The sequence below is a fragment of the Arvicanthis niloticus genome, chromosome 13 (genome assembly GCF_011762505.2).
Source record: "Arvicanthis niloticus isolate mArvNil1 chromosome 13, mArvNil1.pat.X, whole genome shotgun sequence".
In the NCBI taxonomy this organism is placed as follows: Eukaryota; Metazoa; Chordata; class Mammalia; order Rodentia; family Muridae; genus Arvicanthis; species Arvicanthis niloticus.
In genome coordinates this window covers 73,841,898-73,859,282 of record NC_047670.1, presented here as the reverse complement: position 1 = coordinate 73,859,282, position 17,385 = coordinate 73,841,898, and the positions used below count along the sequence as shown (strand labels likewise).

The following is a 17,385-nucleotide window of genomic DNA, read 5'->3' as shown; positions in this document are numbered from 1 at the left end:
ATGCACAACTCCCCAGTGGTATTTACTTAGCGGGACAAGCATTAGCTGGCTTGATACAACAGCAACGCTTTATGTTTATCGGTGGGCATTTAACCATTTCTCCTTGTTCAGGAAGATGAATTTTGTAGCCAGGCTTGGTGATGGCTTAAAATTTAGCACTTGTTTATTCGTGGGATTTTCCAGTTGGTATTGTTGGGTCACGGTTGACTGGGGAATTGAAACTGCACAGAGTGAAACCACAACTGGGAGCAGCAGTTCTGTTCATGCCTATGTGCACATAGGCTCTCACATCATTCTGCACATACAGCGTGCCTATTTGGGGTTCTGGTACCCATGCATACGTACATAGCCGCATACATTATTCTGCACATACGATGTACATTTGGGGATGTGATGTTCTATTTTTTTCCTAGGGCTTTTAACATGCATGAGAAAGAGCTGATGTAGAAGTCCACCTTTGAGAAGTGAGCATGACCTTGTGGTTCAGCGTTTGAGTCAGCTCACCTCACACAGTAGGACCTTAGCCAGTATACCTTATTTAACAGGATCTTGGTGATGATTCAGGTTCAGCCATCACCAGGGCGCAGAGAAAATGTAACCCTGTAGAGCTGGGCCCATTGCATTATGCTTTTGGTGTACACAGGGTTTGGAGAATGACCACTTAACCGAAGAACTTGGTAATTTTTTAAAATACACTTCCTGTAGCTAGTATATTTTGTAAACGAGGAGAGGCACTAGGCCAGTAGCTCCCTGTCTTATGTAATTCATTAGACCATAATTCTCAGAACTGTATTTGTTGATGGTTGCTATTCATGAAGTCAGGTGGAAGACGGCCAATGTCACCAGGAATAACCTTGTAGTGGGTGAGAGTTTTGTCCTGTCATGTAGGATGGGAAAGAAGGCCACCTTTGAAGACTAATACTTGGAAGTGGGGTGTTTGGTTTGTTTGGGTTTGATTTATTTTTGATTGTGAGATAGGGTCTCATATAGCCCATGCTAGTCTCAAAACTTACAAAGTAGCAGAGGATGATCTTGAACTTCTAATTGTTCTGCTTCCCCATCTAGAATGCTGGGATTACAGCTGTGTACCACCACAGCAGTGTGTGGTGGTAGGGGTCAAGCCCAGGGTTTCATGTGCATGCATGCTAGGCAGCCACTGTACCAGTCGAACCAAATCCCTCTGTAGTAAAGGCCTGACTGGAAAGATGGCTCAGTGATTAACAGAACTGGCTGTTCTTCCAGAGGACCCAGGTTCAATTCCCAGTGTCTACACAAGGGTTTGCAACTGTTTGCAGCTCCTGTTCCAGGGGATCCACCTGGTTTGTGTGGTGCTCAGACACTTGCTGACAAACACCTGTATATTAAATAGACAGAAAACCCCCAAAAAACAAAACAAAACAAAACAAAAAAACACCTGTGGTAAGAAGCAGTTAGCAATCATTCCCATTTCAGAGTTTTATGTTCCCATCATTATAAGAACTTATCTGAGACTAGATCTCAGTCCTGAGTCAAAAGGATGCTACCATGCCCAGCTTTCTAAGTGAAGAAACTGTGAATACAGTTCAGCATTCTAAGACGTGCCACAGAAAGAACGGGGGCAGCCACACTACTGGCAGGGGACTGAGGACAGACTTTCTGCTGGGTGGGGTATTGCTCAACAGAACAGAGGACTTGGTGGTCCTGGGAAGTTTTCTGTATGGAAGGAGGAGAATGAACAGGTATGAGCACGTGAGGTTGTTACTCTGTGTTGCCACCCGTGCATGGCGTCTGTGCCATGGAGCTCAAAGCCAAAGACAGACAAGTCTGAGCCAAGCTATCAGCCAGCTTTGAGGAACGTGTCAAGGGATTAGCTCTTTGACTTTCCCTCTGAGTGGCATTAGCTCTCACTCCAACTCATGTTTACCATCTGGCTCTGAGTAAGAAGTCTTCGAGTGATCTCTTCAGCAGCCTGAGCTGTGCCAGGGCTTTCTGAGGGTTGTTCAGCTTCCCCCTCATCAACCCTGGGGCCCAGTGCTCTCCACGGAGTTATGTCCACATGTCTGCATACCCGGGATCAGAGGAATTCCTTACACCTTAGAGAGGGGAAATGACTCCAGCCCAAGGAGTCAGTGTGGTTAATGGTCCAAAGTCTTTCTGTTGTCAAAACTAACAAGTGGCCTTGTCCTTAGGTGAGTTGTTCCTGCCACAGAGGGGACACTGCCTGTGAGAGGATATGCTCCATCCAGTATGCAGTAGCTAGAGAGATACAAAGGGGCTGAGAGTTTTCTTGGGAAAGCAAAGCTTAGGAGCAGGGGTGCTTGAATAAAGCACCGCCTTTCCTCCCAGGGAGCTGGCTGCTCTTCCCTCCTGGGCTAATGTGCACTGACTAGGGCTAAAAGCCTGATGCTCCTGGACAGCATCCAGCCCCTCAGCAGAGCAGCCACATTGGAGATACAGCTGCTGGCATTAAAAGGCTAAGCCCTTTCCAGCTGCTTTGCTTTAACAGGGAACCTCCCGCGGTCGGTCGGCGGCTTAAGGGAGCCGTCTTCGATGGGTTAGAGGACTAATCTCTGCATCTTCTCATGGTGCTGCTTGGAGGCTCCAGGAAAGATAACCTGGTGGGGTGGGAAGTGGCTGGTTAACATTGTTAGAGTGCTAGGCCATTATTGTCTCAAAACTGTGGTCCTGGGAGAGCCAGAGCTGAGCAGTGCCATGAAGTAGACTTAGATAACCAAGCTCTCTGGCCCACAGTGGCTGCTGTCCCCTTAACTGCCCCACACCCCAGTTCCTGGGAAAACTCAGACTCTGGCACAGGCACAAACGTGAAGGTAAAGACTAGAAAAGCTTCCCCAAGGGTTGAAGAGGCCCCAGAACGATGTTAAAGAGTGAAGAGAGAAGGGAGGTCATGCAGAGCTTGGCAGGGGCAGCCGAGATAGTGGAGCTGGCACAGGCCCTGCCAGCCGGACATCGTCTCCTATGCTCTAGGCAGCATGCTGGCTCCAGAGAGCTCCAGTGTGCTCCAGCACAGACCAGATGGAAACTTGACAGACGTGTGACAGGGACAGAGTGGCTCCAGTGCATAAGCCGACGTGCTCGGTCGGGTGTGCAAGAAGGCCTAAGCTCCAGGCACACACCCAGACTGTAGGAGCTGAGTGTGGAAGAGTCTGCCACCCTCTTGACACTTTAGACCAGGAGCTGCTATGTCGATGAGAACACACCGGGTGCCTTGAAAAGAGTACCCGATTGACGGCTCACCACCACAGAAGAGCAGCATACCCTTAGCTGAGGTGCCTAAGGACCAGGAGACGACTCTGCAACCCTCCCACCCCCACCCCAATGCCTGCCACCATATAAATGGGGGAGGAGGGACTGCTTTCCCATCTCCCTCAAACCTTGCTCCTCTGCTCTCAAGCTTCTCCCTGGGCCTAGAGAGCAAGACCTCCCTTCCCTCACCTCTGCACAGCTGCCTACAGGGCAAGTCAGGAGTTAGGAGGGTGGGAAGCTCACTGGCCTCCATTGAACTTGATCCAACCCAACCCTGAGTAGGTGTCAGCTCTGCTGCCATGGGCCATCAGTGGAACGGAGGAGGGGAGGCCACAGTGAAGCTTCTCTGGTTCTCTGGTGCTTCGGGTCAGCCCATTTCCTGCAAGGCTCAGGCTTCTGTGCAGTGGAGGACTCCATTCTTTTGCTGACTGCTAGGCTATCCCACCCCAGTATCATGCTCTGTCCACCAAAGTGGCAACAGTGCGGCTGTCTGCTTGGAGTTCCGAGTGTGGAGGGTGCTCCCCATTCTTGTCTGTTTACGGTGTTCCCCCTTTCTCTTTGGGTGTCCTGGCTTTGTGCTCACTGAAGGAAAGTTTACAGACAATAATGTGGAAATAATCTGCTGTGAAAGAGAATACAGCTCCCAGACTGGCATGACGTATGTGTGTCTTGCCTCTGTGAAAAGGATTCCAAGGCATAGTCTGTACAACCTAAAAGCTGGCATCGCGACACACGGGCAGTGTGAGAAGACAGGGAGGTGATAGCCATCCCTCTGAGAGGACGACTTGAGGCTTCCCTGATTTAAGCCTTGATTTAAAGACCCAAGATTGGAAGGAGAAACGATCATTTCATTGATTATAAGATGTGCTTTTAAAATGCCTCGCTAATACCTAGGAGACTGGAGGCACCTCATAATCAATGGAGTTTTACAATGTATGCTTTTTTTTTTTCTGGTTGGCTCATAAGATAATGCCATATATTCCTACATTCAGTGTTGTTTTGGTTGGAAGTATAAGCTGTTCTGTTAGTGGGTAACTAACCTGCCACCTTACCATGATCAAAAACACGTTAAAACAGTTCTGGTATGTGGTGGTTCAAAACAGAATGGCCCACGTCGGGTTGTATGTTTGACCATACAACCAGTTGGTGGAACTGTTTGGGAAGATTTGGAGGTGTGGCCTTGCTGAAGGGGGTGTGTCACTGGGGGTGGGCTTCAGAAGCCTGTCAAGCTCTCTGTCTCTTGAATCCTCTTGTCTGCATACAGCTTCCACTAAAGTGCGGCAGCTGTCTGTCTGCTGCCACGCTTCCTACCATGGTAGTCAGACACCAACGCCCTGAGACCGTAAACCCACAAGTTATATGATCTCTTCTGTGAGTTGTTTAGGTCTTGGTTGGTGGTCTCTTCACAGCAATAGAAATGTAACTAAGACACAGTGAGTTGGTGCATGCTTACGGCGAAGACTGGGGATTCAACCCAGGGGTTCAGGCCCTGGAACTAACTAACAAGCAAAACCCCAGGGCATCCCTTGTTTGAGCATAGCTGCTCCAGGGAGAGCAGAGCCACCAAGAATCTACAAGATGCCTTAGCACAAAGGAGCCGACAGGCAGCTTGTAATACAGGATCGAGATGTATCCCAGTCATTATCCCCAGAGCAAAAAGAATCAAGAAGGGGAGAAACACTGTTGAACGGAGATCAGTGATGAAGGTCAGTCATGGACACAAAATTGTCTAGAGGTGGCAAGGCATTGTATCTGAAAAGGCCGTTGGGAGTGTTCATATGATCTTTGTCCAGTTTGCTTGTCAAGTCCAGAATACCCAAGGAAGTCCTCTCCCACTGACGTACATCTGGATGGCTCCAGAGAGGAGGCCAAGGCAGGAGGATTATTACAAGTTTGAGACCTGCCTGGGCTATGTGCTACCACAAAATGAGACCAAGAGAGGGAGAGGAAAAGCTGTGACTTGGAAAACTGATGGGAAGAAAATGAATCCTCTAGCTCGGGACAGACACTAGAGTCAGGGGAACATGTCCTGCAATTAGTAGACTAAAAATATCATTTTGTTTTAAAAGGCCTTTCTGTGACAGGTGCTCACATAATCTAGCAAAAAGGTGTTCAGTGCCAGGGCAGAATAGGAGTGGAGTGGGTGGGAGTAGGGGAGGGAGAGCCGGGAGCTGACAGTCTCCACAGTGATGATGTAAGGCTGGGATCCAGGGAGAAAGGAGATCAGCTGCTGGGGGCCTGGATGCTGTTTCCAGGTGGAGACCATTCAGCACATGGCTCTTGTCTCTGACATCACAGACCTCCATCCTGGGCTGGGCTGTGGCCTGTCTGGGCCCTGTTTCATATCTAGAGTTAGGATACTGGTCTCTGCCCATCTCTGGCCTTCTCCCTTAGAGTCTTTACTTCTTCATCGGCCCTAATCAGTGCTCTGAAATCCATTTTTTATTTCTCTCTCTTTTTTTTTCTGTCCACTAACTGCAGTCTATTAATTAACATCGTCAGACTCCCGTAACCCCCTCTGACAGTGCCTGGTCTCCGCAGCTCTGCTGACTCTGTGTGACTCTTCCCTGTGAGGCTCTCTCCTTGAGACATGATTGCAGATCTTGGCTATGCTGACCCCCTGCCATAGCTGCCCAGAGTGGCCACAGCTGGCTAGATGCTTTGCCTTGATTAGCTCTTAACTCCTCTCTGCCTTTCTCTCTGACACCACTGCAGCTGGCCCGAAGTTGTAGGTTAAAAAAAAAAAATCTATCAAGCTTGGTTTTTCTCTTCCCCTTTACTCCCCAGTGTTGCTCTGAGCCATGGAGGAGAGCAGGTGGGGCAGTGCTGTGGGTAATCCTTTCTCCTCACCCGTGGAGTCTCCCAGCAGGAGTTCAAAGTCACTAGCAAGCACCCTGATCAACATGTCATATTTGACTTTGTTTAAGATGGCAAGGATATTGCTCTATGCTATTCTTCAAACCAGGATCTGATATTGGTTCTGTCTGTCTCTCTCCATCTGTGTCTGACATCACTGGTGCTTTACTCATTAACCATCCAACTCTGTGCAATTTAATGTATTTTATTTTATAAAAACCACTACCAGGGGCTGGAGAGATGGCTCAGCAGTTAAGAGCACTGACTGCTCTTCCAGAGGACCTGAGTTCAATTCCCAGCAACCACACGGTGGCTCACAACCATCTGTAATGGGATCCGATGCCCTCTTATGGGGTGTCTGAAGACAGCTTCATTGTACTCAAATTCATAAAAATAAATTTGAAAACAAAAAAAAAAAATCACTACCGGAGCAATGAGAAGACAAAGAAGAAACATCCACATATTTTGAACAAAAGATTACATTCCCAAATGGAAAAGGTCCCCAGAAATTACTGTGACTGTAACAATCAACAGGAAGTGAAGCAAGAAGCAGCGGTCCTGGGCGAAGACATACAACTAACTGTTGGCAGGGAGAGGCTGGGCTTCACTGCTGGAGCCCAAGGCAAGTTTCTGAAGCCTGGAAGGTCTCTTTGTAATCCCACTGAAAATGCAGTCAGGCCATTAGGTAGGACCATGGAAGAGATCAGACTCCACTCAGGGCATGTGCGGCTCAAGGGATTCTCCTGCCTCAGCCTCCAGAGTGGCTGGGACTTCATGTGTGCTGACTGTGCCCCACTAGATGTGTGTGTGTGCTTGCGGCTGATGTTGTACTGTCCTGATCTAGGTGCGGTTTTTCTCTAGCTGTCAACAGGAGGGACAGTCCTCATCTGAGCCAGTTGTACACTGACACAAACAGCCTTGTCCCTGGCTGATGGGAGAGCGTCCTATCAGAACCTCCGACTGGAAGAGGTGTTTTGGAAATGGCTCTCTGAATCACTCTTCAAATCTTCTGCAAACTTCACACCTCACAAAGTTAGGAACCCAGAAGACCGAGGTCATTTTATGGAGTAGGAATTAGCTGGGGGAGGGGCTGTCTGTGAAGGAAGAAGGATTAGTCACACACACACCCACACACACACACACAATCCCAACCCCAAGGACACAGGGTAGAAGCCCAGGATTGAGTGCCTTGAGTTTCTTCTGAGGCCACCCCCAAGCTAACTTTTCTAGTTGATGAGGACCCAGAGAGGTTGGGTGTAGCTACAAGCAGCTTTAGGCTATCCTGGAAACTGGCTGAGGCCTACCGTAGACTGAGAAGCTAGGATTGCAAGCCAGCTCAGGGAATTCTGTAGGGTGCAGAAGGCTAGACTCTGGGGTCTTGATGGGGCTCGTCCAATCTCAGAGCTCTCACAGGCTTCCCTCTCCTGGAGTCTGGATGTCTGTCCTGGGCCTTGCCAGTACACATGCAGGCCTGGGGTTCAATATGGCAGGCATATGTGGGGACTGTGCTGATGACATCCACTGCGTGGCCAGCTTCCCTCCCATCTCCAGTTCCTCCAGGCCACCAAGCAGCCCAGGAACAGCGCATCCAGCTCTGAGGCACCCCATGGCTCTTTTATTAAATGAGTGTGTGTGTGTGTGTGGGGGGGGTGTTGAGATATGATGATAAGAGGTCAAGCTGGCCTTTGGCTCATGAGTACCCCCCTGCCTCAGTCTCTGGAGTACTGGGACCATAGGTATATACCATCACATTTGATTCCTGTTGTTTTCTTTCATATGAAGTTCCAATCTTCAAAACCCTCCTTCTCACTTAGTTACTACTGCACCTTCAGTCCTGATGCTCCTCCCAGCCAGCTTTCCTAGCTTTCCCAGCTTTCCTAGCCACCATCTCTCCAGTGGTCTGCTTCTCTGCTCTGAGAAGGTCACTGTTATTTATTTTTCTTCTTGTGTGTGACATGTCACCTTTCCTTTGGAGTTCACTTCCAGGAACACACATGCCGCACACACACATGCACACACAGACACACAGACACACATACACACAGACACACATACAGACACATACACACACAGACACACACAGAGACACACACACAGACACACACAGACACACAGACACATACACACACAGACACACAGACACACACACAGACACACACACAGACACACACACACAGAGACACACATACACACACATGCATACAGACACACACACACAGACACACACACACAGAGACACACATACACACACATGCATACAGACACACACAGACAGACACACACATGCATACAGACACACAGACACACACACACAGACACACACACACAGACACACACACACAAAGACACACAGAGACACACACATGCATACAGACACACACACACATACACACACATGCATACAGACACACACATACACATACACACACAGACACACACATACACACACAGACACACACAGACACATACACACACAGATACACACATACACACACATGCATACAGACACACACACAGACAGACACACACATGCATACAGACACACACACAGACACACACACACAGAGACACACAGAGACACACACATACACACGCATGTATACAGACACACACACACATGCATACAGACACACACACACATACACACACATGCATACAGACACACACACACAGACACACATATGCATACAGACACACAGAGACACACACATGCATACAGACACACACACACAGACACACACATGCATACAGACACACAGAGACACACACATGCATACAGACACACACACACAGACACACACATGCATACAGACACACACACACACACACCACTCCATGGCTCAGCTAAGCCCAGGGAATGGAAAGGAGGCGATGGTGTCTTCTTTAGTCGGGAACCACACAGGAAGCAGCCGTGCTCTCATGGATGAAATGGCATCCCCCACAGTGGTGATAGGAGCCATGGAATTCGACTCTGTGTCACATGTGGTAACAACAGGTGTCACAAAGCTATCCTGGCTGTCCCTTCACTGAGTTTTCCGTATGAGTAAATGAGTCCATGACCCAGAAAGCTTGAGAGCCTACGGTCCCTTGGGAGATTGAGGCAGGAGGACATTTCTCTTCAGGTTCAGGGCCAACTCAGGCTATAGAGTAAGGTAAACGTTCTAACCTCCAGTCCCCATTTCCTAAGTGCTAGGATTACAGACACATGCCACCACACCACATTTATGTGGTGCTGGAGGTCAAACCTAGGGCTTTGGACACGCTTGGCTAGGCAAGCACTCAGCAGGCAGAGCCACACGCCAGCCCTATCTTTTTCTTCAGCCTTGGCAGAAGAATTCCTTAAGGCAAAGCGATTTTCTTGGAAAGTAAATCCCTGATTTGGTCCCCATTTTTCCTCAGACCTGCGGACTAATGTGTCCCAGTGTCTGGCACCTCTCTGGCCTCTCCCACCTTGCACAGTATGTGTCCCATGAGGCCTGTCCTCTTTATACCTGGGACTGTAACTTAAAGACCAGCAGTAGGGGCAGGGTGGGGGTGGGGTGTCAAGGGGCTTCCCGCCAGCCAATCGGAAGCAGCTGCCTGGGCTCTGGGCTTGTATCATCTGCTCCCGCTAAGACAATCATCAACATAAAAGACTAATTGTATTAATCACCAAGGCACCCATCCTGAGTCCCCCTCCCCCTCGAGAGAATTATGAATTGCCACTGCAGATGGCCCCACTGATTGAAAGCAGTACTCAGCAGGAAGACGGCCAGATCAGATTACACACCATTAATTAAAAACTTCCCCTGACAAATGAGAGACAGGAGGCACACGCACTGAGGGCCTGCCTGGTGGGTTTCTGTCCTCCCCAGACCCTTTGTCCCCAGCCAGCCCCAGGGAATGTGGTGGTGATGGTGGTGAAGCCTACTTCTCCAGCTGGAGCCCCTGAGATCGGGAGCGCCGGAGGCCAACTCTTCCCTTGTCCAAACAGATGGCCTGTCATCCTAGGAAAGTCTCCAGGGAAGGAGAGGCTAACCTTCGCTTTCTCGTCCTGTCCAACCTCTGACACTCTTCAGCTCTAACCTGATTCCTAGTTCCTCATTTCTCTGGCCGCCTGCCCCTCCTCTGGTCCTTCCCCAGAGGGTGCTAAAGAGCTATCAGTGAAAAAAAAAAAACGGTCCCCAGCTCTCCCTCAAGCCACCACCCCCTTGCTGTTCTGGGTCCCTTTGGGGGATCTCTGTGACCACCATGTCCAGCAGAGTAACAGTCTGTGGGAGGCAAGAAGACAGTTTGGTTAACTGTGACTAAGTAGCTGGTGTTGGGTCAAACTTTGAGTCTGACATGAGTAGCAGCCATATAAGCACAGCACAATTTGGTGAAAATTTCCCTGATGACGACGATAAGTCAATCCTGTGTGCACGCAAAGCTTAGGATGTAACTATGTTGGAATTCTTTGTAGAGTACATGTGACATGTTCCATAAAGCTTATGATAAGGATCTAGGGTGAGCTGGTGTGGTCTCGTCCACTGCAAAGGTCACCAGGTCACCAGGTCATTAACCACTTCCACTTTAGGCATGTAACAGGTTATGCATCATATTTTTTGTTTGTTTGGTTTGTTGTTTGTTTGATTCAGAGTTTCTCTGTGTGGCCCTGGCTGTCCTGGAACGCCTTCTGTAGACCAAGCTGGCTTCTAACTCAGAGATCCCCCTGCCTTTGCCTCCCGAGTGCTGGGATCAGAGGCTGTGCCACCATCACCTGGCTGCATCCCTCCCTTTGAAGGAACAAACCTGTGTGTTTAACACTCCTGATTCCCAGTGCCTGTCTGTGATCACAAGGACCTCTGTGCCTCTCACACCTAAATTCCAGGATTGCCAATGCCTCCAGAGTGGTGGGTGGAGAAACAAACCCGAGCTGCCGCCCTCTTCCCAGCCCTGCATGGAAGCAGAGGCTTCTCAGCTGCCCTCATTTTGGCTCATTTGGAGCTGCAAGTTCTGGATTTTCTTCTTCTTGATCAATTACTGCCTCGTCTCCCTCCCCAGCTGCCCGGCCTCAGTCACTCATTCATCTGATTTTTATTGAGCACCCAGGGTGTGCTTGGCTCTGGGGCCACAGAGATAATTTGTCAAGAGGCTTAAAAGCCTACAGCAGGAGCTTCCCACTACAACACTAGCCCCTGCCCCTTCCGTGGCTGCAGCTTGTCTGAGACCCCATGGAGCTCTATTTTAGAAATTTCTAATCGAGGGAGCTAGGGACACCTTAGGGGTCTATGAGATGGGGTCAAGTGACCTTGGCAAATCGATCATGTGTTTGTAAACAGATGAACACACAGACATACAGAGAGACACATACACACACATACACACAAAGAGACACGCACACAAACATACACACACATATATATACACACAGACACAAAGAGACACACACACAGACACATACAAGCATATACACATACATATACACACAGACACACAAAGAGACATATACACACACACATACACAAACATACACACACATACACACAAACACACACAAACACACACACAGACACATACACAAACATATACACACATACACACAAACACACACACAGACACATACACAAACATATACACACATACACACAAACACACACACATACAGACACACAGAGAGACACATACACAGACACACACATACACACATACACATACACACATACATACACATACACAGATACACACACATATACACACAGACACACAGACACAGACACACACATACACACACACACACACCGCTGTCCCTGTTTATAAAAGGGCACAAGAAGCAAGATGCCCTGGGGCTTTTCGAGATTGTGAAGATGGATGATGAGGACTCAGCTTGAGAGATAGGGATAATCCTTGGTACCAATGATATCACAGAATGCAGAACATAGATGCTAGGCCACGGCCATCGGCCACTGCAGTAGTCATAGGTTGCAGTCTGGTCCATCAACCTGCCCTTGAAAGACTGGCAGCCCTCCCTCCCTCCCTCCCTCCCTCCCTCCCTCATCCTGGCCACTGGAAAATTCGGAAAAGGACTTTAGCAGTTGTCTTTTTTTTTTTTTTTTATGGGTTTGGCTGCTGCATCTCACGGTACCATGGTGATGGGTGCCATAGAGATGAGAACTGACTTGAATTGGCTTATTTCTTCATTCCAGGGCCCCTCCCCACTCCACCCCCACAAAGCTCCCAGGTCAGTAGACCTCAGAAAGAAGAGGGCAGGGCTCCAGGTAAACTGACCAGTGAAACGTAACAGTCTACTTTTCTGCTCTCTCTCTCTCTCTCTCTCTCTCTCTCTCTCTCTCTCTCCCTCTCTCCCTCTCTCCCTCTCTCCCTCTCTCTTCCCTCTCAAGCATTCCCCTCCCCTCCCCTCCTCTCTCCCATTACCAACAGCAATTGTATCCAAACCCAATAATTACAGTAACTGCAACAATAATCACAATTTATTGGAGTGTTCTACCAGCATTTAATTCCCAAGAGTGTTCTCTAACTCATCGATGCCACAGCACCCCGAGGGAGAAGTGTGCCCATTTTACAGTGGGTAAGCTGAAATCCAGAGTGGACACCCCACTACCCCTTGGCCTCCTTTGATTGGCAGAGATGTACAGTGGCCTTCACCATGTAGCAAAAACAATCCAACTCCCAGGGCCTTTTAGACACACTAAGTCTGTGATCTCCACCTTCTGGGTCCTTCTGTGGTCTCATTGTTTAACAGGACTTAACAGTTTCTTTGGGGTCATGATTCTGAAAATCAGATTTCAGAGGCTTCTGGTCTAGGGTGTTGAGGGAGTGAGGCATGGTGGGGGGTGGAGGGAGGACAAGGGGGCATGGGGGCTTCCTGTAAGAAGGTTCCTCTGTGTCACCTAGTCCCAGGTAGAGCCCTTCCTAAGCATCTGGGAGGTAGGACCAGTGGCCTTTTGGAAGAGTGACCTTTGTCCTCAGGGAAACACCAAACCACACCTAGAACAGAGAAACCTTTGGAGAAGCTCAGGCTGTCCCAAAGACTGGTATTCCCCAATTCTCAGGGGGAAAGTTTGGGGGTTCTGAAGCTCCCTCGTCAGAATCCAAGCAGAATGGATACTTGAGCCCCAATTCCCCTTTCTCCAAGACAGAGATTCAGAGGCCTAGGGTGCCCACTGGGTTCCGCTGTGTGATTTCTATCTCCCTTTGCTCTTGCCATTAGGTAACAGAAAAGGCCATGAGAGAGAAGAAGGCATGTGGGGGAAACGGGGGACTAGGGAGAGGGGCCGGGGGACTGGGGTAGACTGGGTGACTAGGCAGAAGGGAATGGGGGCACTGGGGAGAGAGGACAACAGAAAACATGTAACACGAAAGCAACATTACAGCAGAAGTGGAGGACCTTGGGAGGGTAAGGTGAGGACCAGCAGGGAGTGGCCAGGAGGTTTGGGGAGAGAATCCAGGGAGGGGATCTACAAAGCCAAAGCATGAGTAAAAATGGCCAGACGAAATGCGTCACATGGAGAAATTTAAATTTAAACACTGAATGAAGGGAGAAGAAAAAAGGGAAGGCAAGGAAGGCCTTGGAAAGTTAACTGGATGGATTTACCTCCAGATTCTTTCTATCAGTGTGGAAACTAGTCATGGTGGTGTGCCTAAGGCTCAGCTATTTCCCAGGCCAAGCGCTGGGGTGGCAGGGTTGGGGGCCATTGCAAATGGAAGGTCAGCCTACACAAGGTCAAGAGAGGAGAATGAATGGCCAGGGATAAAGATTGGTACCTACTGTTAGGACATGTGGCTAAATCTCCTGATCCCACACACCAGGGACACCTCAAACTGGGCCATACAAGGCGTGCTGCCCACCTGCAGCTGCCCTGGAAGCCCAAGGGGCCAGAGGCTGTCACACGCTCACTTCTGTGTCCTCTGAGTTTGTCTGTGATTCTTTCTTCTGGGGCTCTACGTTTACCACTTTGTCCACCTTTGTGGTACCCACAAGGATGGCCAGTCGCTGGGCTACAGTCTTGGTATCGGGGAACAAGATAAAGTTGTAGATCAGCGAAGCCAGGACAGCCCCTGTGAGCGGTCCTACCCAGAAGATCTGAGGAGAGAGACGTAGGCAGGCAGTGAGCACAAGGTAGTTTTCAGAAACTGCCTGCTTCCCCAGCAGTGACTGGCGTCTGGCTTCCTCAACCCCAGCTCCAGAGACTCACCAAATGCCTACAAGGCAAGGACCTGAGAACTATGAGCCCAAAGGTGAGGGGACCTTGACTTCCCTGGAGTCGGGCATTGGAGGGTGCAGCCAAAGCTAAAGCTGGGCTCCAGTCTCCTCACCCACTCCTGCGTCTTCCTCTCACCTCTCCTGGTTTAGCTCTGACTGTATTGCTGTTTCTGTCTGTGCTTCTGTGTGGTCTATTTCTGTTTGTCTTTTCTTTATTCAAGTTTGAAATTTGGTCCAGCTGGAGAAAGTGAAGAAGGAAACAGCCAGAACAAGAAGCCTGGGCCAAGGCTGCAGTTTCTGCCCTGGCCCATTTTGTGTGAGTCCCTGGATACTGCAGGCTATTGGAGCTGAAACTCAGTGCAAGCCAGGACGCTCACCTTGGCTTTTTGAACGTAGGGAAATCTGCACTCCTGGGTGGTTTAAATAGCCTGGGGGTAGGAGCTGGTTTATTCAACTCTGTGTGGATTTCCTAATGGCAAAACCTGCTATCTCTATTTGTTCTGCCTAACCCCACCACCACCACCACCACCACACACACACCCTCAAGGTTACCAGTAGAGGACCTCACCCAATGGACTGCGAACTTCCCAACAATGACAGCAGGGCCGAAGGATCGAGCTGGGTTCATGGAACAGCCAGTGAAGTAGATCTGGTAAGGAAGTGTAGGACAAAGAATGAGAGGTTTGAGGCAGCCTGGAGGAGGACATTCCCCACTGTCCTGGCTCAGATCACACACACACACACACACACACACACACACACACACACCCCATATTAGAGGGCATGCCTTCAACCACAAGACACGAGGAGCTTTATTTAGGGCCTTAGGGTTCTTCAGGAAGCGCTCTAGTATGCTCACATGCGAGGTGTCCCCTTTTGACCCTTACCCCAATGAGGTGGCCCAGTGCCACAGAGATCCCAATCATGGCAGCTGGGGACCCCATGGTCTGCCGTCTGTCCGTGGAAGCAAAAACACAGAGCACCAGCTGCAGCGTCAGAACCAGCTCCACGGCCACCGCCTGGCCAGTCGATGTGCTGTTGTGGACCTTTGGAGAGGATTGCACCGGAGTGGACTTGGGCTCTGAGCACAGGACAGTGAGACTCCCTAGTCTTTCCGAGTCTCCTCTGCTCAGGGCTGACACCGCATCAGAATCTAAGGGAGGCCTGTGAAGTGTGTAGCTGGCTCACATCACATCCGGATGCTGCTCCCCGTGCAAGTGCCTAGCACATCTCCCACTCTGCCATTGAGTGAGCTCGGTGTTCAGGGGGTGCCACCAAAGTAAAGGAGAAAGCTTGAGGAAAGAACGGAGGGGCTGCGGGTAGCGGTAGGAGCAGATGGATGGAGAAGAGATGATTAGGGATGTGAAGCAGCCTAGGAAACTGGGAAGCCGGCAGGATGGAGAGAAAAAGTACGAGGCCAGTTAAGGGGGCCCTCTCCCTTTCTCAAGCCCAGCTCTTTTTTGGCTCTGTTCTGCCAGCTCTCAGTTGTCCAGTCCTTCTGATTCCCTCCTCTTCGTACAGCCTCTCTCCGTCCCATCTGTTTATCACACTGTGTTGCTATTTCTGTTCCGCTTAGGTGAATGCTTAAGTCCATTCCTCTAGAACCCCGGGACCTGCTCCGAGCAGCTCTAGGTGCACAGTTACATTGTTTCCTCCTGTCTGGCCTCCCACCTCGACCACCTGACTCCCTCAGGTACCCTATCATTAGCTACATGCCTGGGCCTCTTTGCACCTACCACGTTGACCCCAAGGGTCTCTCGGACACCTCCTGGAGTTACCCCATAAAGAAGAGCAGCCCCGACTGTGGCCCCGGCCAGCTGAGCAGCTATGTACGCCATAGCCCGAGGCAGAGAGATATGAGATCCCACGAGGTAGGCCAGAGTCACAGCAGGGTTGGCGTGGGCCCCGCTGGTCTTCCAGGAGATCTGCACAGCTGTGGCTGTGGCCAGGTTGAAGGTGATGGCAATCTGCAGTACAGAAGGAAGTGCCACAGGCCAGGGCAGGACGGAGCCCACACCAAAGAAAACGTACAGCCCTGTGGCCAGGAACTCAGCAAAAAGAGCCTTGCTGATGGCGGTCCAAAGCCCGCCAACCAGCAGGTAAGCTCTGTTACACAGCCCTGTCTCCATGTCTTGTCACCTGCTTGCCTGCAGGTCTGCTTCTTCTTCTCCTCCCTGATTCTCTCTGTTCCCCTCAGGTCTCTTGACCCCTCCCCTACTCTACTGGCCTCGTTTTCTGTGGCAGCCTCACCAGCCCAGCTAAGGTGCCTCCAGCACACTGCTAGCCTGAGGAGCAAGCTGCTCAAACTGACGGAGACCCTGCTGATGGTATTGTGCGCGTCTGGGGGTGGGAGGTCCAGAGTGTTCACGTGTCTGCTCCAGCTTGAGCTCACCTGACATGAGGGGGCCAGGTCAGTAAGTCTGAGCTGGGCACTGAGCTGGAACATCCTAGAACTGGGTGCCAAAAATGTCTAGCCTGGGAGCTCGGGACTTAGGGAGTAGAAGTCAGATCCCTAACGTCAGCTTAGACACAGCAAGATCACTGAGAAGCCGAAGTCCAAGGCCTGCTTCAGGGGCTCCTGTGTCCTAACTGCCTAGCCTCTCTGTCTAAATAGGTGGGGTATATTCTGTGCCCCATAAGCATAGGTGTGAAATTAGTTCTTTCTACCATTCGCTCTAAAACATCGCTTGCAGGCGGCAGTTACGAGCGGTCAACTTGATTGAGGATGTGGTCCTGGCTGTGTGGAAAGGAACACAGAGCTGGGGCTTGTCACACGGACGCTCAAACTGTGACAGCTGCAGCATGTGGCCCTGAACAGCTCTACCGTCCTCCAGTGGGGATCCCCTGTGTTCTTTCCCCCACTTCCTGCCTCTCTGCCTCCCACAGGGCCTTGCTCTCAGAGCACCCCCCACCCCGTGATTTATTAGATCAGATGGATTATCTACTTATATGTCTTTTATCTACTTACATGGCTGTGTCCATCCTGAAGTGTCACCCATGCCTTTGCCCCCAGCCGTAGAAGATGCAGTTTTCTCAGAGGCGTGGTACTGTGGTACTTCCCAAGCAATACCTGCATCCTGCCCTAACCCTGGCTGCACCTGGTT

General features: G+C 50.2%; 1 protein-coding gene across 1 annotated transcript; it reads right to left on the bottom strand.

The window, feature by feature from the left end:
* Positions 1-12,536: 12,536 nt before the first annotated feature.
* Positions 12,537-16,903, bottom strand: Aqp6 (aquaporin 6). The gene is made up of 4 exons (XM_034517244.2): positions 16,018-16,903; positions 15,169-15,327; positions 14,850-14,930; positions 12,537-14,161 (listed from the first exon to the last, which is right to left on the bottom strand). The coding sequence occupies exons 1-4, from the start codon at positions 16,408-16,410 to the stop codon at positions 13,964-13,966; spliced, it is 831 nt and encodes a 276-aa protein (XP_034373135.1). The 5' UTR covers positions 16,411-16,903; the 3' UTR covers positions 12,537-13,963.
* Positions 16,904-17,385: the final 482 nt, after the last annotated feature.

What these genes read in the sequence shown, in the direction of transcription:
- Aqp6 (XM_034517244.2), bottom strand. Translation starts at nt 16,410, where the DNA reads ATGGAGACAGGGCTGTGTAACAGAGCTTACCTGCTGGTTGGCGGGCTT. An exon ending in AGACCCTTGGGGTCAACGTG is followed by an intron (nt 15,328 to 16,017) that starts GTAGGTGCAAAG and finishes TCCTCTCCAAAG; the next exon opens with GTCCACAACAGCACATCGAC. An exon ending in GGAAGTTCGCAGTCCATTGG is followed by an intron (nt 14,162 to 14,849) that starts GTGAGGTCCTCT and finishes CTCTCTCCTCAG; the next exon opens with ATCTTCTGGGTAGGACCGCT.